Genomic DNA, 21,505 nt, shown 5'->3' with positions numbered 1-21,505 from the left:
CACCAGAACGCCAGACTCTTGTAGCCGCTCCTCCAACTGCACTCAATTTGTGCAAGAGGAGTGGTTGTGGATGGGTATCACTTTTGCCGAGGGTGGTGTCAATGCATCCTGCAGGAGAATGTTCCCAAACACTGCACGACCTTTGCAGCCAGTAAGTGCACAGGTCAGACTGTCACAAGGCTGTGGTGAATTGAGTATACCAGTCCATACACCATACAGAGGCCCAATTAACACACCGCTGCAGTTTTGAAGTCCGCGCCTGCCCCGCGGATACCCTCGAATCCAACGATCCTATCCACAGCGACGCCGCGGTGGAAGACAATGACGCAGGGGAGCGTCCGAATCTTCAACTTCTCTGTGAAGAAGGGGGCATCCTACAGAGGGAGAAAGAAGAGGGCAGGCAGGCCTTGGATTGTGCTTTGTCCTGCAGAGAGTGTCCTGGGACATGGAGGACCCTGTGCCCGCAGCAATCAGTAAATTGGCATTCACCTCTGTTGCCAGCAGTTATCACCCGAGCAATTTTGCTAGAGCGCCGGCCAAGCACAGAGTTCTCCTGTGCTGGCCCTATCCCTCTCCCCTTCCCATGAACACCCACGCACCGGTGCCGACAGTCTGAGAAAGGAGGTCCCTGGAAAGCGAGGTGCAAGGATCGCCAGGTGGCGATCCATGCTGGCGCATCGCTGAAACCCAGCATGGAAGAAGTGGCAGAGGGCATGCTCCGCCTTCATCACGGCGGCCAGGAACTCTGGCTCTGCAATCTCCACGAGGGACCCTGGCCATGGACGGGAGGAGGAATGTGGGAGGAGGAGTCTGGGTGAGGGATCTGGACAATGCTTGCAGGAGCAGAGGCTGCAATGCGTGCAGCTAAGCGCCAATTCTGCACACGGGGATACTATTAAACTGCATGCACACAGACGTGTTCTTTGTGGACAGCAGCTATGCATTGCATTCCTCGGATCTGCCCTCATCAAACCCATCCGGCACAACAATGCATCCCTTCAGTCTGCCTCACCATAAGAGGTCTGGGCAGTCTTTGCTGCACGTCTCTCGGCCTGCATCTTCAGCTCCTCCAAGCGCTCGGCCTGCAGGCGCTCCACCTCCGGATCGTTCAGCATGTCATCCGCGTAGAAGGCCGGCAAGCCCTTGCCGGCGGCAGCTTGCTGACTCGCCAGAATGTGCTGCAGTAGTTTCCAGATATGAGGACGGGTACATCAGCAAGGTTCGTTCATCGATGCCAGTGCCCCAGCTACAATCCCATCTCACCCAGACCCACTTGCTGGTAGTCTTGTGCGGCCTGAGCCATGGCCTCGCCCATCGCGAAGCTGTGCATCTGGCCCTTGACCTTGGCCAGGTTCGCGGCGTCCATGGTGGCAGAGATGGAAGCGCGCTGGGATGTGTCCTCGATCACTGGTCAGCAGATTTAGGAGCGATCAAATCAATACGCACCTTCAATTTCAATGCTGCGCGGGGACATGCAGGAGCGGCTCGTGCGAGGCAAGGTCCGGAGCGAAAAGTCAAACAGACCGAAATTCCCGCGCGCGTATAAACCATGCCCTTCACAAACCCATTGTACGATCCTGTATCCTCAGTAATGAAAAAGGTGAGAATGACTTGGTCTGCAGAGATGCTTCAGGGGTTTAAGAGCGTACTGTTCGAACCTGGTCTGAGAATGAGACCCAGCTAGGTCTGACAAGGATGTGTCACATGCTGGATGACCGTGGAACATCCGGTGCCATATTTGATACTGCAGGGACCGGATGGAAAATTGGATGCATTTCTGACAGAGTGTCTGAGACTTAGGGGGGCAGCAATGCCAACTCCTGGAAATATAGCCACTGGCCGCCTCAGAACCCTTTCACACACAAGCAGTCATTGGATATTAACTCTGCACTCCACACACCGCACCCCATCTCTAACATTCGAAACAATGCTTCCCGCAACGCTCCGCAGCCTCCAGCTGATCAATTGGGACGTGCACTCTGGTTGGCTGGTGTCTCGCTTGCATGCTGTGCAATGGACTCCTTGGCAGAGTCCGGGAGCTGGCGGTGGGTGCTTGTCTTGGCTCCATGATGAAGATGACTCATCACCCTGCAGATGTAATGGAGAAGTGCAAGACGATGAGATGATTGTGGTACATCAACCGGAGAGGAGGTGTAGGCCGGAAGCTCCCACGCAAAATGCATCACATCACCACTCCCAACGGAACAGGTATCCCTTCCTGCTGCTACATACTTTTCAGTGCGCTCCTTGCCAATCGTCTGGGTCTCGTCCAGTGCGCGCTTGGCACTCTCGTACACCTGCTCAGCATTCTCACTTGCTACCCGCATGGCTTGGCTGGCATGGCTGTTCGAGCCCGCGATCCAGTCCTTTGCGGCGTCTCCGGTCCGCTTGGCCGCCTTTTTTATCTCCTCGATGGAGCATCCGGCCTGCACGGGAACGGCTTATTCGTTTGCGATGCCCAATCGGGCTGGCGCGACCGTGCCGGGTAACAGAGCGATGCACGTCGCGCCACATACCTCAGGCTCGCCGCGATGTGGCTGCACGCTGTGAATTTTTCTAAACTGCATGAACGTAAAGGCACGCAGGCATTGCATGTCGGCGCCCATCTGCGAGAGGCGGAGCAGGGATGGCCCAGCGGTCCGCACAGCGGAACTCATTATACTGGAACGGAACTGCGTCTGTGCGATGTCGCCCTCAACGATTCGTTATCGCCTGAATTGAGGAATTCGTCGTGGTATTATGCACTCGTCTGCTCGGTGATCAGATGCTGCGCAAGCATCCTTAAATGCCAGGGGCACACGTATCCTCCTCTGGGTATCTGCTTGGAAGCCGGGCTCGTTCGAACATTCTTTTACAGTCGGCACCAGGTCCCCCCCTTCCCACAATGCTCAGAGTAATACATGTGACAGGGGAGCGCTCATATTCAAGCACAACTTTCAAACTCAAAACATAGGTGCATCCAGGTCCACAACTGCCGGGCTATCCTCATCGTCCCCCAGTCCCAGCTCCTGGACCTGTGATGAATCCTCCCAGCCCACGAGCTCGTGCAGAGCCTCATTCACCCGTGCTACAGACTCAGCCAGGGCGGGGGTCAACCCCGCTCCATCGCTCTCCTCCTGCACGCCCCGTGTCCACTGTGAAGTGCAAGGGAAAAGAGTTGAAGCAGTTGTGAAAATTGAAAAGATTAACCCGTCCGAGATTCCACCTGAATGTGCAGGAGCAAGCAAGGTGGAGACCGTTAATTGCTGGGACGGCCAGTCCACCACCAACTGCTCCCCTCACCTGAGGCAGTTGGTGGCTGAGGAAACTGTCCCGGAGCAATTCATCCAGAAAACCTGCGTCCTGTGCACCTCCCACTCTCCCCTGTTTTGAATAGGGAAATGCAATGTGTGCGGATTGTCCTTCTTTATCACATGCATGGCAGGCAGTCACAGTGGTATACCGCCAGGCTTGTGATCCGGATCACAACTGTGAGCAGCTACCCTGGGTCAAGTACGCCTCGCACATCCCTGACTATCACCTGCTTCTGGCTTGAGGCAGCCAGCTGTGCTGCCAGCACATCGAGAGCCTGGGCAAAGAGCTGCTGGTGCTGCCCCAGGGCGGCAGAGAAGCAGCCGAGCAGGAGCTGGAGGAGCGCCCGCCACTGCATGAGCCCCGCAAAGCTCTGGCCCACCAGGAAGGCAAGGAAAGCAAACTGCAGCTCGCCTGTGAATGGGACCCAGGGAGAGAGGGATGCCTCTCATCCACTCGCCGGGGGATGGAAGAAGGCTGCTGGGTGCCGAGCTAGGAAGCGCTCAGTCCGTGCGACCCTCTTGCTGTGAAGAATCCGCCAAAAGTCCGCTGGTTGACGGCATCCTCTTCCCTCATCCTCCTCCCGCCAACGGCTCACCCAGCAGGAGGTCGCCGTCCCCTGCGTACTCTTCCCGAATCAGCGAGTCCAGCCCCTCGGACCGGTCCAGGTTGTGCCGTGTGCGCGCAGCCGCATCATAAACCCCGTCTCTGGAGACGGTCTGAGTGCGGGTGTAAAAGCAGCGGCCGGCGTGCGGCGCCGCGACGAGGGCACCTTGGGGGTGAGAGCCTGGCACTGCACTGTCATCCGACCCCCCGCCTCCCTGCGAGCTTGAGGTGGCCTTGCGCCGGCTGAGCTGGGCCTCCAGGGCCGCTTCTGCTGGGGTTTGGCGCCTCCCGCGCGACCCCGGCGGCGCCTCCGCCAGCACGCAGATGTTCCCTCCCACGGGTTGGAGGCGGTCGATGACGGCGGGGGTCACGTGGGCGGAGAGCGAGCGCCAGGTCGCCAGGTTGGCGAGGTCGTAGGGCGCCAGGTGGCGATCAAACTCAAACATGTGCACCGCCTGGGTGAATTGCATGACCTGGGGGGGTCGTATAGGGATGGGAAAGGGGGCATTCGGGATCCATGGGAATGATCACTGGTAGAGTTGCGCTCCATGAGGCATGCCTTTGTTGCAAGTGTGGTGCTCTGGTGCCATCAGGAGTCCCAGTTTCCCTGGGAAGGCCCCCCCACTCCCCACTCTCCTGGCAAGCCTACCTCAGACTCCTCGTCCACAGCCACAAGATACTCCTGCTGCGGATCCCAGCGCTTGATGACAACCTGGAGCAGGGATTCATGCAGGGCTGGGTTATGTTCTGTAGGACTCGAGGCGCAGGGACCTCCGCATCCATTGTATTCTGTGCAATGGCAAGCGTGAACCTTTGTATAACAGGAGTGCAGCCCTTCCGGCAGGTGGGAGTAACATTCGAGGCATGTTCGAGTGTGACCTCCTCTGCACACACCTGTCCCGCGCTGGGGTGGATGAAGAAGCAGGTGACGGGTCCAAAGTCACCCTGACTGCCCTTTGCGCAGTATGACACCAGGTGGGGCCCTGGAGGCAGCATCTTCACCCCTTTAAACTCTGGGCCAGACAGGAAGACCTACGAATTTGGTCATATTCTAGGTCACCTTGTCTGCAACCCACCATGGCGCATCGAGAGGGCTATCCACGATGCGTCATTGAATCCCTACCGCGCACCTGGTGGTCGATGCCCACCGCTGTTCCCGGAGGCACGTCCAGGAGGAGAATGGTGGCCCCTTTCTTAAGGAGATCTCGAGCCGCAACGTTATCCATGTTAATTCTATATGGCGCAGACATCGTGGAGTTGTTGGCGATCGACAAGCCGTGAGCAGCGCGGACAGGGACGCCACCCTCTGCCCTCAGACGATCGGGGTTCGATCAGGACCTCAATTCGAGATCTCTGAGGCCGAGGTATATGCTTGAATATTACCTCCAGCAGATTTAATCGTGCATGCTGTGCTGAATATATACAAATGCTGCATTCACAGCGCAGAAAACCATCCAAGTTCTCCGGTACGCCAATTGAGAAAGTGGGAAAGGCCACCCGAAAGGCTATCTATTCGCCCCGGCGGTTGATCGGGGCCTCTGCCACACTCCCTGACGCGCATTTACGTTCGTGCCCTGGAAACACAGCAGCGGACATGTCACTGGCAACCTGCTCCCACAAGCTCGCGGCGTATCCCCTCCCGCAGAAGTCCCTTCTGCCACCCAGGGGTCCATGCAGGGCCAGGAGGGTTGTCCCCCATGCGGCCATGCGAGACCATAAAGTGAGGCATGAAGTCCCCAATGCACACCAAAACCCTATAAAAGCTTAATCGTATGAAGCTCCGCTCCCGCATGCTTTGGCCGCTCAATGCCGTCAATGCAGGCTAGCCCTGCCCGTCATCCCAAGTACCCTCTTCACACTCCCCGTCAGGTGGTCGCTGCCGCCACCGGGACCATCGCATCAGCAGCTATGCTTCTAGCCCCTGCAGCACTGGCAGCCCAGGAGCACATGATGCTTGCAGAGGTGAGTGAAATAGGGAAGCCGGCAGGCTTTTGTAACAGTCGCTGGGTGCTCCAGGCTGTGCAGCATTCTGTACTAGTACAAGTGCCTGCCTTAGGGTCTTGAGATCTCTCCCCATACCTCCACATCCTCCACACTGCAGGGTGAACCGATCCTGGTCCAGGTGGGCTGGGCGGCGACATGCGTCATCTTCACCTTCTCCATCTCCCTGGTGGTGTGGGGCCGTTCCGGCCTCTAACCAGGCCACAGGCAGCGCCCCTTGCGGACTGAGAGAAGAAATATGGGTCACATGGAGCTGCGTAGAATGTGTAAACAAGCAGTGCACCAAGGGGTAAGGTCACGGGAGGTATGACTGGACCAAAAATGGGCTGCAGTGGTGGGGTGCAGGATTGAGAGGGGGACCCCGACATCCAGGGAGCGTGCCTGACACTGTCCTGGGATACGGAAAACCCAGTCAGATGCCCAGGGCACCTGCAATTTCCATGACGGTCAGGCTGGTCAGGGGGACCCCGCCCTTCTCCGCCCGGCCGAGCGTGCACCTGCCGAGGGACACCTTGATGAAGGGCCAGCCAAGCGCCGCAGCAGCCGCCTCCTCCTCCCTGCCGTCCCCTATTGCCACGAAGGCCGCGCTCCCCGGGAAGCGGTCACGCAGCCTGGCAAAGCACTCCAGCTTGCCGTGCACGCGAGAGGACAGCACGTCCCTGCCGGCGAAGAAGCGGTCCAGGCGAAACAGGGCCAGCTTGGCCAAGGAGGGCAGCAGGTCCGAGGAGGTGACGGCCACGTGCCGGACCTGGGGCAGGTGGTCGCGGACGCCAGCGTGCGGCGGGGTCCCCAGCGCGGCGCCCAGCAGCACCGGCAGGTGGGCAAGGCAGGCGGCCAGCAGCCCCTGCGCGGCCGTCAGCCAGCCAGCGGCCAGCGTGTCGGTGGCGTGCCAGAGCCGGTCGGAGCTGGGCAGCGCGGCGTCGGCCAGCAGGCCGAGGGAGTACCGCCGGTGCGCCTCCCGGTACCGATATGCCGCTTCCGGGGGAGGGGTGCAGGGCCCGGGGTCGTTTGACGCCGGTGCCGGCCCCTCACAGGATTGGATTCTTCCCACCACATCCCCATCAAAGTCGTAGGACGCCAGGTCCCGGCCATCATCTGCCGCGGCTGCATCCTCCAGACTCATGACACCATGAGTCTCCAGCTGGCATTGGGATGTGTACGGGAGTTTGGCAGTGATGGAAGACACACAGCCTCAAAAGTGCTTCCCAGGGACAGCATCAATCAGCCCATGACCGTCCACTGACCACCCAAGCACCTGCTTGTAGAAGAGGTGGGAGTCCGCGAGGTCTAGCACCGCGGAGGACCACTGGGAGCCCAGGGCCTGGGCCTCCCCTGCACCGCTGTCCGAGTGGGCACGCTCCCACTCCCCATTCTGCAGGGAGTTGAAAATAACCAGGGTTTCGTCAATGTCCCAGACCAGAACCACGGGGGGGGGCGGCGAGGCCTGCGCGTGAGTACGGGCCTTCTTGCTGTCTGGGGATTCGGTGCCACCACCTCCCATCCAATGAGCGGGGGCAAGTCAGCCCTCCCGGCGCTGGATCCAATGCAGTATGGGCTCAGCACCCGAGAAAGGTTTAAGCAGTGCATTAATGGGCAAATTCTCCGGTAATCCTGCATCCTCGAGCGTTTTGTTCACACATGCGAGATCTTGCCGGGGTGCCCGGCCCGTCATGGCTCAGCATGACGTCGCGCAAAAAGCAGAGCACAGCCAGCGCCAGTTCGAATGGGAGCGCATGGTACCAGGTGCGCGGCCCACCACTGTCGAATGCATACATCATTACGATCTACTGGACCGCCTCACCTCCTCCCTCGAGCTTGTCGGAATCGGGTCTTGCATCGGCTGTTTCTCCCATCCGGCAAGATGTCAGGACCCAGGCTGTGAGGGGTTCGCGGCAGCTCCGACCCTGCCCCCTGAAACCCCATGGATACCCCGATGTACACCAGTGTCACGGGAGAAGAGTATGTGCTGGAGCCAGGCGAACGAGGGGAGAAGCAGCAGCACTCGCCCTGGTCCGCACCGAGGGACAGGCGGAAGCGGAACAAACACAACCCCTCCCCGCTCACCATCAGCGAGGACTTTGAGTACACCAGTCCCCCAAAGCGTCACAATGGTACGATTGTGGGGCCGAATTCTCATGGTGATGTGGCACAGGGCGGGATTCTGAAGGATGGTGTCGCCCCTGCCTGTCAAGCAGCCCATGCTCCTGTGCTGTTTCCTCCTCCAGACGGACAGAGCCCGGCTGCCAGGGCCCTACGCATGTCCCAGGGCCTGGACGACCATATCCCGGCACTGCACACGGCAGGACCCCTGGCGCAGGTGTGCTTGATGCGCGGGTCGCTTGTACCGAGGAAGTACAGCCAGGGGCAGGTCTGCCTTGGGGCTCTGCGGCAGCCACCAAGGGCCGCCCCCCTGCTGCGCGCAAGCTCAGGCTGCTCCTTGGAAGGACAGCCACACCACAAGGTACCCACCCTGCTCCATATGCTGCGCTCTAGAGGGCACCCCCCCCCCTCTCACATTCCTTCTGCAGGGGCTGTTCCATCGCAGCTCACCCGGCCCCCCTGACCGCAAGAAGTACTCGCCCCTCCAGGCGGGGCTGGACGTCGCCTCCTTCCGCGACATCCAGACCCTGCAGTCCAGCATCTCAGGTGGCGGAGCCAGTGTGCGTGCATGCATGAGAGTACGAGGGGCGTTCCCCCCTCTGGTACCCTGGATGACATCGGCAGCCCCTGTGTGGGGTGCACCCAGGCTGGGACGGCGCTGAGCCTGCAGCTGTGGACCTGGGATGATCACCCCCCTGACCTCCTGTGACCCCGTCGTCCATCCACAGGGCGTCGAAGCCACGCCGCCGCCTCCCCAGACTCCCTCCGCCGCACCCCTTCGCCCTCCCCCGCGCCGCCCGCCTCACCTGTGCCCGCCCCGGCGCCGCCCAGCGTGGGGGGCTCCAGCCCGGCCACGTCCATGGTTGACGCGCAGGGGTGCGGCCTGCTGAGCACGCTGCGCGCGCTGGGGCCCGACCCGGCGCAGCACGCTCGGCACGGCGAGGATGTGGGTGCGGGGTCCCTGCTGAGCGCGCCCGCGCTGAGCGCGCCGGCGCACGGCCAGGCCACCCCGCCCCGCCCGCGCCGGGGCCAGGGCCACTGGTGGCAGGCGCGTACCCCGGCGCGCACCACCACCTCTTCCCTGGACCCCGGCAGCACGCGGTCCTCGGACCGCGCCAGCCGGGGCAGCTCCCAGGTGCGCAGGGGAGCTTTTGTACTTTGGGGAGGAGGTGGTTGGGGGGTGGAGTGCGTTTGCAGGTGGCTGGGCAGGCCAGGGCCGCATGGGCAGGAGGTCCGATGCGTCTGGTGCTCTGCAGTGGCGGGCGCTGCACCACGGCCCCCTCGGCTTGGCCCCGGGATCAAAGCCTGTCGTCGATGTCCAGCCCCTTGCTGGGCGTGCGCCCATCTCTGGACCATGGGGTACCCTGCTGTCCGCCATCCTGTCACCCAGCCCACACACCCTCCACACCCTCCACACCCCGCCCAACCCTGCAGCGCAAGACCTGCTTCACCTGCCCCAGCCCCTTCTGCCTGGGCCTGTCCCCGGCCAGGGACTCGGACAGCGACGAGGAGGTCAGCGTCCGGCGGCCCGGCGCGGGTGCAGACGGCTTCGTGCTGCGCACCCGCGCAGACTTCCAGCTGGCGACGCCGCGGGGTGCGGCCGTCGGCGCTGACCTGGTCCGCGAGTCGAGGCGGGCCGCGCTTTCTTCAGGGGGAAGGTGAGAAAGTGTGTCGATGGGAAAGGGTGGGGTGCAAGCAGAGGGGCGGCAGATTCCTTCGTCAGGCTGTCCTGTGCCTGGGTCCGGGAAGCTGAATCTGTGTGGGGCCGATGGAGCTCAGCATTTTTGAAGTATCGAACGAGCTTGATATCTTTCTTGCCTCACTGCTCGCTCCTGCCACCCCCCGACCTGCACAGGCCCAAGGAGCCTGCCGCGGAACCCTCGGTATGCTCCTCCCGTGATGCCCAGCCCCTGACCTCCCGCTTCGGGCTGAGCAGGGCGGCGCTGGAGGCGCCGCACCCGCCCGCGCGCTCGTCCACCTTCCACGCCCCCGCCGCCGCATGCTGGCCGGAGCGAGGTCTCACCCCCAACAGTGAGGGGGGGCGCAGCGAGGGGCCGTGCCCGGGGATGGGCGCAGCCTGTGAGACGCCCCTCTCTGTAGACCACCTCAACGACATGCTCAGGCAGGCTGGGGACCGGCGTGTGTGTGTGTGGAGGGGGCCCATGACCCAAGGTCAGGTCCCGGCCCAGTCTGCCGCAGCTGGCATCAGGAATTTCAGTACCCACAGTCCCCTTTCAAGCCCACTGCCTGGCGTCGAGCAGGGGCCGCGACACCGATCCGTGGCAGGCACCACCACCCACCCCACCCACACCCCTGCCCGCAGGGATTTGTGCTCCTTGGGCCCTTCAAACCCCCGCGACGCGGAGGCCATGGTGCGGGACGCCTGCACTGGGGGGGGACTGGTGCCCAACGCCGCCACGCTGCGCACGCTGGACAAGATCTGGGCGGTGCACGAGCAGTTGCACGGGCAGTACTGAGTCTGTCTGACGGGAACCAGGGGCGTCGCATGGTGCCTTACAGCTGTGAGACGCCCGTACATGGGGTTACTGAGGGGGACAGTGAATGAAATGAGCTGGAGAGGGGGGCTGCAGCCCGCAGATGGGTAAACCCGCTCATCGGTCACCAGGACCAGGGGCCCTGGCCAGGGAATCGGTGTGTGGCGGAGTCTGCAGCCCGCATCATTCGATGGCCGACTGAATCGGAGCGGGAGGTAATCTGGGCCCCCCGGCTGGGCCGGTGGGAGCAGAGCAAAGCGGGGTACTCGGACCGTGCCACACCTCGCCCCTGCCTAGGTGGAGACCTCCTCTGCGCTCTCCACCTCAATCTGCTGCTTGCCGTCGACGGGCAACCCCACAAAGGCGGTGCCCAGCACGACAATAGACCCGCCGTCGGTGCAGGTGATGTTCACCAGCACCTCGTAGTTCAGTCCGGCCACGACCTGGGTGCAGGCCTGCAGGGGCACGGCCGCAAACTCCCCGCAGTCCATTGGATTGTGGTCGGACGACATGAACTGGTCTGTAAGAAGAGGGGGGTGGGGTGGGGGTGATTTGCTGGAGGCCATGTCTGATGTGTCCCTTCACAGCCTCATGCATAGCAGCTTCCAGTGCCACACACCCGGCATGCACATACCGGCTACTGCAACTGCGACATCCTGGGTTTGCGATGAGCTCGTGTCCGCCTTGTGGAAGCCGCCTGCAGGAGGAGTGCCCCGGCGTACGTGTCGGTAACGACCGCACAGCACACGACATGCCCAAGGCCACGCTAGGGTACGCCGAGGTGACAACATGGCAATGCAATGTTCTTGAAATTCCAATCAATCAGTCAGGAGTGCTCACCGGCTAGGCCCTGGTCGTCGCAGAGCTCCTCTTCCGCGGAGATTGTAGGCGCGGCTGCAGCACAAGCGCAGAGCAGCAACACGATGAAGCAGCTAAACCTCGACATGGTTATTTCTCGTCTTAAGAACCTCTCGGTAGAGCTGATGGGATGTCGGAGAATTGCAAAGTGTCCCTCGACACGTTCCGCAGACCCGTAGTCGAAATTTTCAGCGGGGCGGGCTCTGACGCGTGCGCGCCCGCCCCGCCCGCGGGCCGGATGGCTTGCCGCACCCACAGAGCTTCCACATGGAATGTTCAAATGGATCCAACTAACACCCATTGGTGGACAAATTACCAGCAATGACGCTTTTCATGTGTTGAGTGAGGGTCGTTAAGCCCATGAACACGGCAACGTGGTAGAACATGTGCTCCTGCCATGCAAAAAGGATCGAAGCGACGACCGGACAATCAGCTTGAGTTCTACTCCCGGAGCCGGCACCCAGAGTCACATCCTGCACTCAGATCTGCAAGGAACCTCCAAACCTGTCGCACTAGCACAAAAGCAAGGCAGTCACCAACCCCTCACGCATAGCCTGGAAATCCTCCCCTATTATTGGCCACACTACGGCTCAGCTCTGATTTCTCATAGAGTTGGCATGATGTCTACAGACTGAGGTCATGGGGAAAAGCCTTTTTTCAAGGCAGCAGCAGGATTTGATGAGGTTGGGTTGCATGGTGTGAACATGGATTCTAGCTCAAATGTAAATTTCCAACTGGGTTGGAACACGTACTCGCTTGCCCTCGCAAGCTTCCTTACTCAGGGACTTGCTCAACCTCGCCCACCATCAGGGGCCGGCCGCCCTTGACTGGCAGTGGCAGGTGCGCAGATCCGTACACGGTGATGGTGGTGTCGCTGACGGGGCAGATGATGTGCATGATGACCTCATAGTTGGTGCCGGCCACGACCTGGGAGCAGGCCTTCAAGGGCTCAATGACAAAGTCGTCGCACGTGACCGTAGTGTTGTGCGTCAGGATGAACTCATCTGATGATTAAAGGAGTTAAGGGATTTATTGAGGAAGAAGAATACACAGAAGTCTCTTGATAGGTACGAGTATAGGTCGGTCGATGTCAGGGATGCAAGTGGACCTGTTCAAGCTGCTGCACACAAACTGTACGAGTGAGGGTTGTATACGCAGATCCGTACACGGTGATGGTGGTGTCGCTGACGGGGCAGATGATGTGCATGATGACCTCATAGTTGGTGCCGGCCACGACCTGGGAGCAGGCCTTCAAGGGCTCAATGACAAAGTCGTCGCACGTGACCGTAGTGTTGTGCGTCAGGATGAACTCATCTGATGATTAAAGGAGTTAAGGTATTTATTGAGGAAGAAGAATACACAGAAGTCTCTTTATAGGTACGAGTATAGGTCGGTCGATGTCAGGGATGCAAGTGGACTTGTTCAAGCTGCTGCACACAAACTGTACGAGGGAGGGCTGTGGCATGTGGTGGACAATCACGTCACAAGAAACTTCCCCTCGGCAGACCTCATTCCTACCAGCGATGGCCTCAAAGACTTCCAGAGTCGCGGGCTCGTTGAGGCTCGCGGGCGAGAAGCCTCCTGCGACTTTATGATTGGACAGATTGAGCACCGTTGGCTGGTCCGTATGCCTTCCTCGCAAGGTGCATAGGCAGGGGCGCGCCCCCTTCGCGAATTGGAGATCGGGAGCAAACATTGAAGTATGAACCGAATGTGCACTGACCTGGGGCAGACTTCTCGCTGCACAGCTCTTCGTGGGGCACGATCAGCGGGGAGGCAGTGGTCGCAACGGCCAGGGCCAGAACAAGGATGGCTGAGAACTTCATAATTCTTATAAATGATGGCAATTCTGCAATTTGCGGCTTGTTTGCAACCAGATCCGAGTTGTAGAGAGTAAGGCCGTCCACAGCCCTTCACCCGCTCCTTGTACCCATGCGGGACAGCTGTGGTTCAAACGAGCAGTATCTCAGCGGTACCAGCGACCTGCACGATCTGCAAAGACTTCGCGCCTGTGGGCTTGTTGCTCGCCTGTGCCTCTGTTTCGCGCATGCCCACATTCCAGGCTCAACCATCTACATTGGGTATTCAGCCAGTGGCATGAGGAGAGCACCGAGGCTGTGACGCGATGGCAGGCGAGGACATCTGGTCACCCAATAGCCAGGTGCCCAGGACCGAGGTCCGGGTGCTCTGGCTGGCGGGGTGGCTGTTGGCCATGGCCTTCGCAGTCTCCCCTTGGGGTTATACCCATCTCACTGTTCCCTCCGTCAGCACCCCCGTCACGCCTGCAAGGTTGTCGTAGTGGAGGGTAAACTGCAGGGAGAAGGGGCGGGGTGTCGGGGCTTTGTCGGCACACACCCTAACGCAACATCCTTTGATCGCCCAGGTGGACACAGGACATCTGGTTCGTCATATTTGGTCTCCAGGCAGTAGGCATGGTTTATCAGCTCCTCCCATCAGGTGAGGGGATCATACTCATGCCCTGTCCTGCTGTGTCCCTTCAAGAGTCTGTTGTGCTCAACCTCCTTGTCCATGCACCAGCGCTGGCAGGTATCCCCATTCTGAGCATCCAACCCTCTCCTACCTGTTCAGGCTACGATCCAGATGGAGACAAGCAGCGATGTGTGCATGCCACCAGTTTCCTGTGGGCTCTGGGAGCGATGTGCACGCTGGGCTGGCTGGCGGCGCTGGCCCAGGGCACCCCGGGTGGGACCTGGCTGGGTCTAGCATGCATCCTGGCAGCCCTCTTCATCACACTGCGCAGCCTCCTGCACCTCTACAGGTGTTTGTTTTGGACCGATGATGGGGATTGGGAGGAGGGGTCGGTGGTTGCATTGGAGGCGTTCCATTTACACTGTACATGTCTAGGAGTGGTTGTCGGTTTCACATTCCCGGCTGCCCGGCAGCTGGTACATGGTGGAGATGGCTGGCCATGAGGATGGGTTCGATCTCACCAGCCCAGCACAGACCCGCTCGCTGCCAGGCCTCATCCTCGCCTCACAATCTCACAGGCTGAGACGCCAATTCGGGCGCACCTCCAGCCGCCTGCTGTACCTGGCCTACTTCCTCCCGACCTCCATGCTGGCAGCCTGGCTGACGCTGGCTGCCGCGACCACCGCAGTGGCCGCACTCATCGTCAGCGTGAGTGGGTCTGCCAGTCGGTGTAGACAGCTTGGGGGACCCCAGCGCTGCGCGGACCCATGTCCACGCCTGGCTGGAATGCTGAAAGGATACTTCCTCCACACACCACACCCTAGGTGGACCCAGCGGACCTCGACCTGGCGAGCCTGGCCTTCCTGGCAGGGGTGATGCTGCTAGGTGCGGCCGTCACGCTGCGTCAGCGCGACACCGTCTTCGGACTGACGCTGGTGTGGGGCCTGGTGGGGACGTATGAGGGCACCAGCGACGAGTCCGCCATGCTCCAATGGGCGAGCCTCGCCGCTGTGGCCCTCATGGTGGTCCTCTGCGCGCTGTCAGGTGGGGGGCGGGTGTGGGCTGGTGGCGGGAGGGCGTGCCTGTGCGGGAGAAAGGATGACCCTGCTTGCCGGGCATGCCTGGTGGTAGGAGTGAGGAGGTGGGCCCATCTGTGCTCCATGCCACCCCAGGCCCACAGCTAGAGCCCCTTCCTGTTTGTGCAGTCTTGCGGAGGAAGGGCAGCCAGAGCCCGAGCATCGACATCGAGGCGCAGGAGCCGCTGCGGGCGCATGAGCTGCGATGAGATTGATCATCCAAGCACGGGACTCCTCTTGCAGCGTGCATGGTGGCCCTGGGTCCAGGTGCCAGGAGCACCACCAGTGGAGCACACCGTGTGCCATGCCCATCATCTATTGCTCTCGTTATACAACCTTGCAGCGAGACATCCCCTGGATGCGCAAGCCTTCATGCAGCTTTTCACTATGTCAACATTCTTAAAGCTCTCCTTCGCCAGTGCTGTGCAGCAAAAATTCAAACCCTGCAATGGTACAAAGGGCAGGCGATTGGTATTGTTGGCCTTGTAGTTCACAGGCAAGGTGCCAGTGAGCTTTGGTGAATTCGCATCCCACGGCCAGGGTTCAAACGAGACCCAGCACTCCCACCTGAGAATGCTGCCCCTGTATCACCAACCCGAGACCGCATGGGAAGAGGCCAGAGCGACACACTCCACCCCTGAGCCACAAAGCATCCATCCTCTCGCACTCACCACTCCAGGGCAAACTGGCGCCCTAGGTCATCTGCACTCTCGTTCTCCCCCTTGTAGCCATAGTCCTCTGTGCGCCTGAAGTACCAGGCTGCCTTTGACCCTGGCAATTCGCCCACGTCAGCAAACACGGCGTTGAACTCCGGGAAGGACTGGTCGACCTCCGACACAGCAAAGTAGTTGATGGGGAACTGGCTGCTCAGCATGATGCCTGCGGGAGAGATGCAATGGGTTCGCCGGGGAGGGGCCAGACGAGGTGCATCTCATGCAGAATGTTTCCGCTGCCACAGGCATCCTTGGTTGTATGGAGGTCCGGATGCACAGCAACAGCTACTTTGCATTGCGCACATCCCCGACTACCCTCGGGAGGGAGTTCAGTGCACTCAGACTCGGCGCATACCTTCCGTGTGCCGGGGCTGGCGAATGCTCAGCATGAAGCCCATTGTTCGGTCCAGGGTGACTTCCGGGGCCAGCCCATAGGGCTCATAGTAGTCCTTACCAATGATCACCCTGTGCACGCTTTCCTTGTCCTGGGGAGAAATGTTGGGTGAGAGGATTGCTGGTCGAGAATGTTGAATGCTCATCCGGCGCGTTGACCGCCCTTGACTCGTAGGGCAACCCTGGTGATGCATCTCTCTCCTAGAATGCCTACAAGTTTCAAACAAGAGCTGCACGGCCTCACCTGGCAGGTGACAGTGATGTCATACAGCATGCCACCATTCGTCTTGTAGGCCAGATGGACCTTGATCTGGTACTTCAGCTCATGCCCATCCTGGATGACCATGCACTCCCTGCACACCACAGTGATGGGGTCAGAAGGCAGTCGGGACAGATTGCATGTGACAGTGGCAGCCCGAGCTCCGGCCAACCACGACCAGACCTGTTGGCAAGCCTAGGTTGTCCATGATGCACATGCACAGACCCTCACCTCACAGCCCTTGCCGCCTCGGCCTCCTCGGCCTCCCGGCGTGCCTCGTCCTCTGCCGTGATTTGCTTGGCTGGGACAAAGTCCACCCTTCCCTCCGCAAGCAGCTCCTCGTTGGCCTCAAAGACTTCCTTGCAGCCCCTCAGCTTCATCCTTGTTTGCAACTGCAGAGATGTTTGGTTGTGGAGAGGGGTGATGGGAACAGGGGCCCAAACGGGAAGCATGGGCCCGTCTTGGAAATGCTGGCGCACCAATCCGCATTCACACAGAGTATAGCAATGCATCCCCTGCAAGCTGCACATGAGATCAATAGGCATCAAAGCACACCTCCTTGACGGTCTCAAGAGCCGCAGCCGCCTTCCCACGCTCAGAGATGGTGAAGGGTTCCACCGGCTGCTGCCAAGCAGCCTTCTCAGCATCCACTGCAAGATCATAACAAATAGGAGAGCCGGGTTGAGTACGGGCAGGTGCAAGAAATACCCAGCCATAGGTCACTCTCACTCCAGAAAAGATAAGCATGCAACCAGACTTGAACCAGCACAATCTCACATTTGTTGCCAGGGGGAGGTCCAAAACCCTCCTTAAACCAGGCAGCCCTGATGCCCACCAGCTCGGTTTGATCCAATCGTGGCAGGTGCAGTGCCCTGATGGAGAGGCATGATCAGAGGGTGACGTGTAAATCTGGTAGATTGTGACAGTGGATCATACAGTCCTCGAATTAGGTTCCTCCCTTTTCCTCTTGGCCCCGTCACCCACCTGATGTGATGAGTCTTCTCAGGGCGACGGGAGAACACGGTGCGGAGTGAGTTCTTCAGATCCCTCGAAAACCCAATGTACTGCAAGTCCTTGGCCTCATCATACACCGCAAAGACAGTGGCCTACAGGAAGTTTTGAGCACTGAGGGTCTGTACTCAGAGGCAGGGACGTCCACGCTCTACATGCCGTGGTCTCCCAGAGCATCCCGGCCTATCAAAGTCAAAAGTGCACGATGCACCTTCTCACCAATGTTCCTGCCGGCACTTCCGGCCTGATGAGGCCTCTCTTATCCAGCACCGCGAACATCTCAAGACTCTCGAGGGACTGGGTGGCTGGAGCAGATGCCGATGCCGCAGCATGCAGCCTAGATTGCTTTTGCGCGCGGGTCGCGGGAGGCACGGAGGGGGCTTTGGGTGGAAGCAGTCCGTTTCGGTGCATGGAGTTCTGTGCAGCACGGGCGGACCGCAGTCCACAGGGCCCCGCTCGAGGCATCACCTCCTTAGCTAACCTGCACCCGGGAAATGAATCGATTTACTTCCAAGCTTCATATAAGAATTGGTGAGTCTGCCCGCGCAAGCTGTGTTGCGCACCTCCTGTCACCCAGCTGTGCCCTCCGGCACGACATCTGTAGCGACATGGCGCCCATGGTTTTTTTGTATATCTGAAATGTGCTATAATGTCAAATGATAGCCACCTTTGTGTTGGTATGATGATCATGGGTCCATGTGTCCAGATCGAGGGTGTCACCTCAATGGCGCGTATCTCCCCGGGGGACGGCCCGAGGCCGATTTGTCATCACTCTAATCTGAACAGGGCAGAACGCCAGCTGAGAGCCTGTCTAGGCACCAGGCATGTTCTTGGTGCGCCCATCCGGGATGTTGAGCAGGACAACACTTCCACCGTGCTCCACGCCGGCATCCACGATGAAGTAGCCCTTGCGCTCCAGCTGGATGATGTCTCCCTTCTGCAGCTGCGCCATGTTGGCATCGCCAGCGGCGGCAGTTATGGTGCGCTGAGGTGAGGGAGGAGGAGGGGTGGGGGATCAAGGCAGTGGAAGAGACTCTTCCTCTTTGTAGGCACGTGAGAGCGACAGTTGACCCTTCCATTCCACTGCTGTCAAGCAGGGTCCCCCCCACGCAGACCCTGACCCCTACGCACCGAGTTCCTATTGACACACTCCTCAAATATGTCATCCTCTTCCAGCCTCTTCTTGTTGATGAGGTAACCCAGGTGGTGGAGCTCGAGTGGTACCAGCTCTGGAATCTGCACGAGGAGGTGGTGTGATTTTAGGGGGGTGACCTGTCCTTCCCCTGAGCTCATCTCAGGTGGATGGTGGAGCCTTATCCAGCAAGGCAATCTGGGTGTAGATGATACCATCCAAAATACAACCACATCACAATGCACCCAACAGAATGACTCTTCCTCCTCACATCTGCAAGCCAGGTGAGCTTCAGCTTCGTCTTCTTGAAGTCTCCCTCGAGGTGAAGCTCTGCACAGGTGGGTAGTCAGGATAGGGGGCTGACATGGACAGCAGACACGGCCTCTGGACTAGTTGGTGTTACTTGGACCAGATCCAGGCGGCAAATGTCCAGGTTGTGATCTGTAACCCCCAGACCACAGAGGATGCTTCGCACACATGCCCACCTGCTTCAATGGACTGCACAGTGTCATCCTCGCGCTTAGAGATCTTCCGCACAATGGCATTGCCCCAGCCCATGAGCGTGACCTCCTCCCCCTCGGCCACCACGGCGGCGTCGGCCTGGTCCCACCAGATGCGCTGCAGGTGGTAGAGAGGGGCAGTAGTGGGCGACAGGCCGGGAGCAATTCCTAGAGTTGGAAGGAAAGCAACCCCTCTGGCTCTCAGTGACTCTGTAGAGGCCGGGACTCCCCAGCATCCAGCTCTCCATTGCCTAAACCAAAGGCATGTACAGTGTAAACCCATTTCCCACCCGAATCCCAGCGCAACTCACATTGGTGCGGGTCTGGATCTTCTCGCCCGCAGGGGGATACTTTGCGTGCTTAGGCACAGACATGGTCTCGGGACTGGCAGGACCATTGGAAAGCGTGACCAGCACCCTGGCAATTGCCAATGGGGGGGTTGGAACCGGTGGACGATCATGCAACAATTTGTATGGCTCATGTGAGGGGGACAGGGTGAAGCGTGATGGACGAGGAGGCAAAGCTGCCAGGAGCTGGTCACTCTGTCCACAAAGCCCTAGCTGCAGAAGCCACACCCTCCCCCTCAGTCATCCCCGAATGTGCAGGACCCCTCGCCCACCTGTTGCTCTGCTCGACTGCAGTGTGACGCGGGCACACAGGGTCAATCAGCTTCTTGTTGATGGTCCAGATCTTGTCCCACTCCTGGCAAAGCAAAAGGGTGCAGGATTGATTGAGGAGTACATGCGATCTGGCAGCAGCATGCCAGTCACAAAATAGCAGCGGAACTGTTGGGCATCCGACTCCTAAATCCTGCATGGCTCCATCCCTTCCACAGTACACCTCTCAGCTTCCCACCGGTTCCCCACCTGGTACGTCATGTTCTTGGAGGCGCCCTGCCCCAGCATGAACTCCTTGAGCGCCTCCATCTTTAGCCCACGCCTCATGATGCCCTGCGAGTGTGCCGAGCGCGTTTAGGTAGACAAGGTGAATATGGACAGCAGCGCGGGTTGTGGGCGCAGGCGCTCATACCATGACAGATGTGCCACAAGCCTCTACGGTGGACCCCACCGCATGAGCATGTTTGTCAAGATCATGGAGGCTCACAAGCTCGCCTGACAGCGATCTTAGGTCTGCTCTACCCTCATCCCCGTTCCCAGAGCAAGTAAAGCCGCACTGCATTCGCATTCCAACCCCTTCGTATCAACAGCGCAGGAAACCCACCTGGACAGTAGGCATCCTGGGGTCATCCCAGCCATCCACGATGCCGTTTTCCACAAACCAGGTGAGCTTGCGCTTGGAGAGGACGGTGTAGATGAAGGACAGTCTGGCGTAGTCCCACATGGTGACGTGGGGCAGACCAGGCCAGACATCCTGCTGCAGCTTCAGGATCATGTAGAACTGGGCCTGTGGAGCAAAGGATCAAAAGTTTGGGGGGGGGGGGGTTGGAAAAATGCAGAAACTGAAGGAGGGGTGATGCAGTGATGCAGGCATGAAGGAGCACATGGTGGTGCATATAGCTTGTATAATGTGGAGAATCCCCACACTACATCAAACCATTCCCGTCCCAGTGCTCAAACGCCCCTCGTACCTCGCGATCCTTGTACTCCGAGGTGCGGAGCGCATGCGTCACACCCTCAATGGCGTCCACAAAGGGGCAAGCAAAGTCGTAGGTGGGGTAGCACTGTGCATCATGGGAAGTGGTAAGGAGGGGCTGAGCTCAGACAATGACACTGAATCCAACAGGATGGCATGACCTCAGCAATGCTTGCAAGCATCAGATTCCGTCTCACCCACGACATCCACCGAGTCTCAGCAGCTCTGGAGCGCATAAATGAGGTCTGTGCCCCAAGTCCCCCACCTGCCATCTCGCACACACCTTGTACTTCTGGCCGGTCCTCCAGTGCGGCTCCAGGTTGCAGCGGTACGCCACGGGGTCCCTCAGCGCTTTGTTGGGCGCCGACATGTCCAGCTTCACGCGTAGGCAGTGCCGCTGGCCCTCCTCCGACGCCACCAGCATCTCCTCGAAGATCGCCGTCGTTTCCGACACGGGCCTGTCCCGCCGCACAGAAGGCGTCCCCGCCATGCGCTCCTGAGGTAGGTAAGGTGGCAGAGGGAGGGGTGTGAGCGAGCCCTGATCAAGCCACCAGCAGGTCGGCCCGGGCGTAGTGCAACTTCACCTGCATACCTCCAGAGAGGCCCACCCCCAAAGGCGCATCCCCAGGCGTCTGCTTGCAACAAACTTGAATTCACCCCCCATCAGCACATGCTACTGTTCTCCCACCTCACGCATTTGCTCCACGGGTGTATCATCAGCATACAGATAGCCCTTGGCGATCATGCGCCGCGCACACTCGGCCAGCTGCTCAAAGTAGTCTGGATCGGATTTTGTGATTGGGAGGGTGTGAAATGGGGGGAAGGAGAGAGTGGAGAGTGCTGGATTGGTCGATGCCATTGACCAGCTACCACACCGCAGCCCCTGGCTCTCTGCAACCCAATGCATAAGGGCCGCACCAGACGTGTAGGTGATGCCTGCGTAGCGCAGGCCCAGCCTCTGCATGTCGGCGATGATGCTCTGGGTGTACTCATCCTTCTCCTGGTTATAGAAGGGGGGGGGGGGGGGGGGAGGGGGGGGGGGGGGGG

General features: G+C 59.8%; 11 protein-coding genes across 11 annotated transcripts in view; 4 read left to right on the top strand and 7 right to left on the bottom strand.

Moving 5' to 3' along the window:
• Nucleotides 1-227: 227 nt before the first annotated feature.
• Nucleotides 228-1,366, bottom strand: F751_4101 (Phosducin-like protein 3; the record flags this gene model as incomplete). Its single annotated transcript, XM_011403684.1, has 4 exons — nucleotides 228-374; nucleotides 600-772; nucleotides 1,013-1,178; nucleotides 1,274-1,366. 4 exons carry the CDS (start codon nucleotides 1,364-1,366, stop codon nucleotides 228-230), a joined length of 579 nt encoding a protein of 192 aa, XP_011401986.1.
• A 1,576-nt stretch (nucleotides 1,367-2,942) lies between these two features.
• On the bottom strand, nucleotides 2,943-5,147 carry F751_4100 (AAR2-like protein; the record flags this gene model as incomplete). Its single annotated transcript, XM_011403683.1, has 6 exons — nucleotides 2,943-3,134; nucleotides 3,521-3,705; nucleotides 3,890-3,999; nucleotides 4,195-4,370; nucleotides 4,547-4,609; nucleotides 5,028-5,147. The coding sequence occupies 6 exons, from the start codon at nucleotides 5,145-5,147 to the stop codon at nucleotides 2,943-2,945; spliced, it is 846 nt and encodes a 281-aa protein (XP_011401985.1).
• A 658-nt stretch (nucleotides 5,148-5,805) lies between these two features.
• On the top strand, nucleotides 5,806-6,094 carry F751_4099 (Cytochrome b6-f complex subunit 8, chloroplastic; the record flags this gene model as incomplete). Its single annotated transcript, XM_011403682.1, has 2 exons — nucleotides 5,806-5,859; nucleotides 5,999-6,094. The coding sequence occupies 2 exons, from the start codon at nucleotides 5,806-5,808 to the stop codon at nucleotides 6,092-6,094; spliced, it is 150 nt and encodes a 49-aa protein (XP_011401984.1).
• Nucleotides 6,095-6,310: 216 nt separating this feature from the next.
• F751_4097 (Eyes absent-like protein 4) lies at nucleotides 6,311-7,399 on the bottom strand (the record flags this gene model as incomplete). Its single annotated transcript, XM_011403680.1, has 2 exons — nucleotides 6,311-7,039; nucleotides 7,154-7,399. 2 exons carry the CDS (start codon nucleotides 7,397-7,399, stop codon nucleotides 6,311-6,313), a joined length of 975 nt encoding a protein of 324 aa, XP_011401982.1.
• F751_4098 (hypothetical protein) lies at nucleotides 6,315-6,971 on the top strand (the record flags this gene model as incomplete). Its single annotated transcript, XM_011403681.1, has 1 exon — nucleotides 6,315-6,971. One exon carries the CDS (start codon nucleotides 6,315-6,317, stop codon nucleotides 6,969-6,971), a length of 657 nt encoding a protein of 218 aa, XP_011401983.1.
• Nucleotides 7,400-7,831: 432 nt separating the features above from the next.
• F751_4096 (hypothetical protein) lies at nucleotides 7,832-10,475 on the top strand (the record flags this gene model as incomplete). Its single annotated transcript, XM_011403679.1, has 6 exons — nucleotides 7,832-8,215; nucleotides 8,427-8,558; nucleotides 9,047-9,133; nucleotides 9,433-9,656; nucleotides 9,854-10,141; nucleotides 10,322-10,475. 6 exons carry the CDS (start codon nucleotides 7,832-7,834, stop codon nucleotides 10,473-10,475), a joined length of 1,269 nt encoding a protein of 422 aa, XP_011401981.1.
• Nucleotides 10,476-10,786: 311 nt separating this feature from the next.
• On the bottom strand, nucleotides 10,787-11,439 carry F751_4095 (hypothetical protein; the record flags this gene model as incomplete). The annotated part of the gene is made up of 2 exons (XM_011403678.1): nucleotides 10,787-11,013; nucleotides 11,334-11,439. The coding sequence occupies 2 exons, from the start codon at nucleotides 11,437-11,439 to the stop codon at nucleotides 10,787-10,789; spliced, it is 333 nt and encodes a 110-aa protein (XP_011401980.1).
• A 686-nt stretch (nucleotides 11,440-12,125) lies between these two features.
• On the bottom strand, nucleotides 12,126-13,177 carry F751_4094 (hypothetical protein; the record flags this gene model as incomplete). The annotated part of the gene is made up of 4 exons (XM_011403677.1): nucleotides 12,126-12,355; nucleotides 12,489-12,665; nucleotides 12,870-12,932; nucleotides 13,075-13,177. 4 exons carry the CDS (start codon nucleotides 13,175-13,177, stop codon nucleotides 12,126-12,128), a joined length of 573 nt encoding a protein of 190 aa, XP_011401979.1.
• A 299-nt stretch (nucleotides 13,178-13,476) lies between these two features.
• F751_4093 (hypothetical protein) lies at nucleotides 13,477-15,066 on the top strand (the record flags this gene model as incomplete). Its single annotated transcript, XM_011403676.1, has 6 exons — nucleotides 13,477-13,550; nucleotides 13,735-13,808; nucleotides 13,941-14,130; nucleotides 14,360-14,489; nucleotides 14,606-14,825; nucleotides 14,987-15,066. The coding sequence occupies 6 exons, from the start codon at nucleotides 13,477-13,479 to the stop codon at nucleotides 15,064-15,066; spliced, it is 768 nt and encodes a 255-aa protein (XP_011401978.1).
• A 458-nt stretch (nucleotides 15,067-15,524) lies between these two features.
• On the bottom strand, nucleotides 15,525-17,109 carry F751_4092 (hypothetical protein; the record flags this gene model as incomplete). Its single annotated transcript, XM_011403675.1, has 6 exons — nucleotides 15,525-15,736; nucleotides 15,926-16,055; nucleotides 16,208-16,316; nucleotides 16,454-16,614; nucleotides 16,778-16,872; nucleotides 17,058-17,109. 6 exons carry the CDS (start codon nucleotides 17,107-17,109, stop codon nucleotides 15,525-15,527), a joined length of 759 nt encoding a protein of 252 aa, XP_011401977.1.
• Nucleotides 17,110-18,044: 935 nt separating this feature from the next.
• The window catches only part of F751_4091 (putative glutamate-tRNA ligase, cytoplasmic), a gene marked incomplete at both ends in the record, with an annotated part of 5,445 nt that continues 1,984 nt past the window's right edge, over nucleotides 18,045-21,505 (bottom strand). The window contains 12 exons of the mRNA XM_011403674.1: nucleotides 18,045-18,218; nucleotides 18,365-18,469; nucleotides 18,637-18,695; nucleotides 18,851-18,983; nucleotides 19,177-19,282; nucleotides 19,485-19,567; nucleotides 19,732-19,815; nucleotides 20,087-20,269; nucleotides 20,454-20,546; nucleotides 20,742-20,954; nucleotides 21,147-21,238; nucleotides 21,377-21,458. Coding sequence (XP_011401976.1) covers nucleotides 18,045-18,218; nucleotides 18,365-18,469; nucleotides 18,637-18,695; nucleotides 18,851-18,983; nucleotides 19,177-19,282; nucleotides 19,485-19,567; nucleotides 19,732-19,815; nucleotides 20,087-20,269; nucleotides 20,454-20,546; nucleotides 20,742-20,954; nucleotides 21,147-21,238; nucleotides 21,377-21,458 — 1,407 coding nt within the window. The remainder of the gene's footprint in view (nucleotides 18,219-18,364; nucleotides 18,470-18,636; nucleotides 18,696-18,850; nucleotides 18,984-19,176; nucleotides 19,283-19,484; nucleotides 19,568-19,731; nucleotides 19,816-20,086; nucleotides 20,270-20,453; nucleotides 20,547-20,741; nucleotides 20,955-21,146; nucleotides 21,239-21,376; nucleotides 21,459-21,505) is intronic.

This window comes from Auxenochlorella protothecoides (genome assembly GCF_000733215.1).
Source record: "Auxenochlorella protothecoides strain 0710 unplaced genomic scaffold scaffold46, whole genome shotgun sequence".
NCBI classification, from domain to species: domain Eukaryota; kingdom Viridiplantae; phylum Chlorophyta; class Trebouxiophyceae; order Chlorellales; family Chlorellaceae; genus Auxenochlorella; species Auxenochlorella protothecoides.
This window is presented reverse-complemented; position numbering and strand designations above follow the sequence as displayed.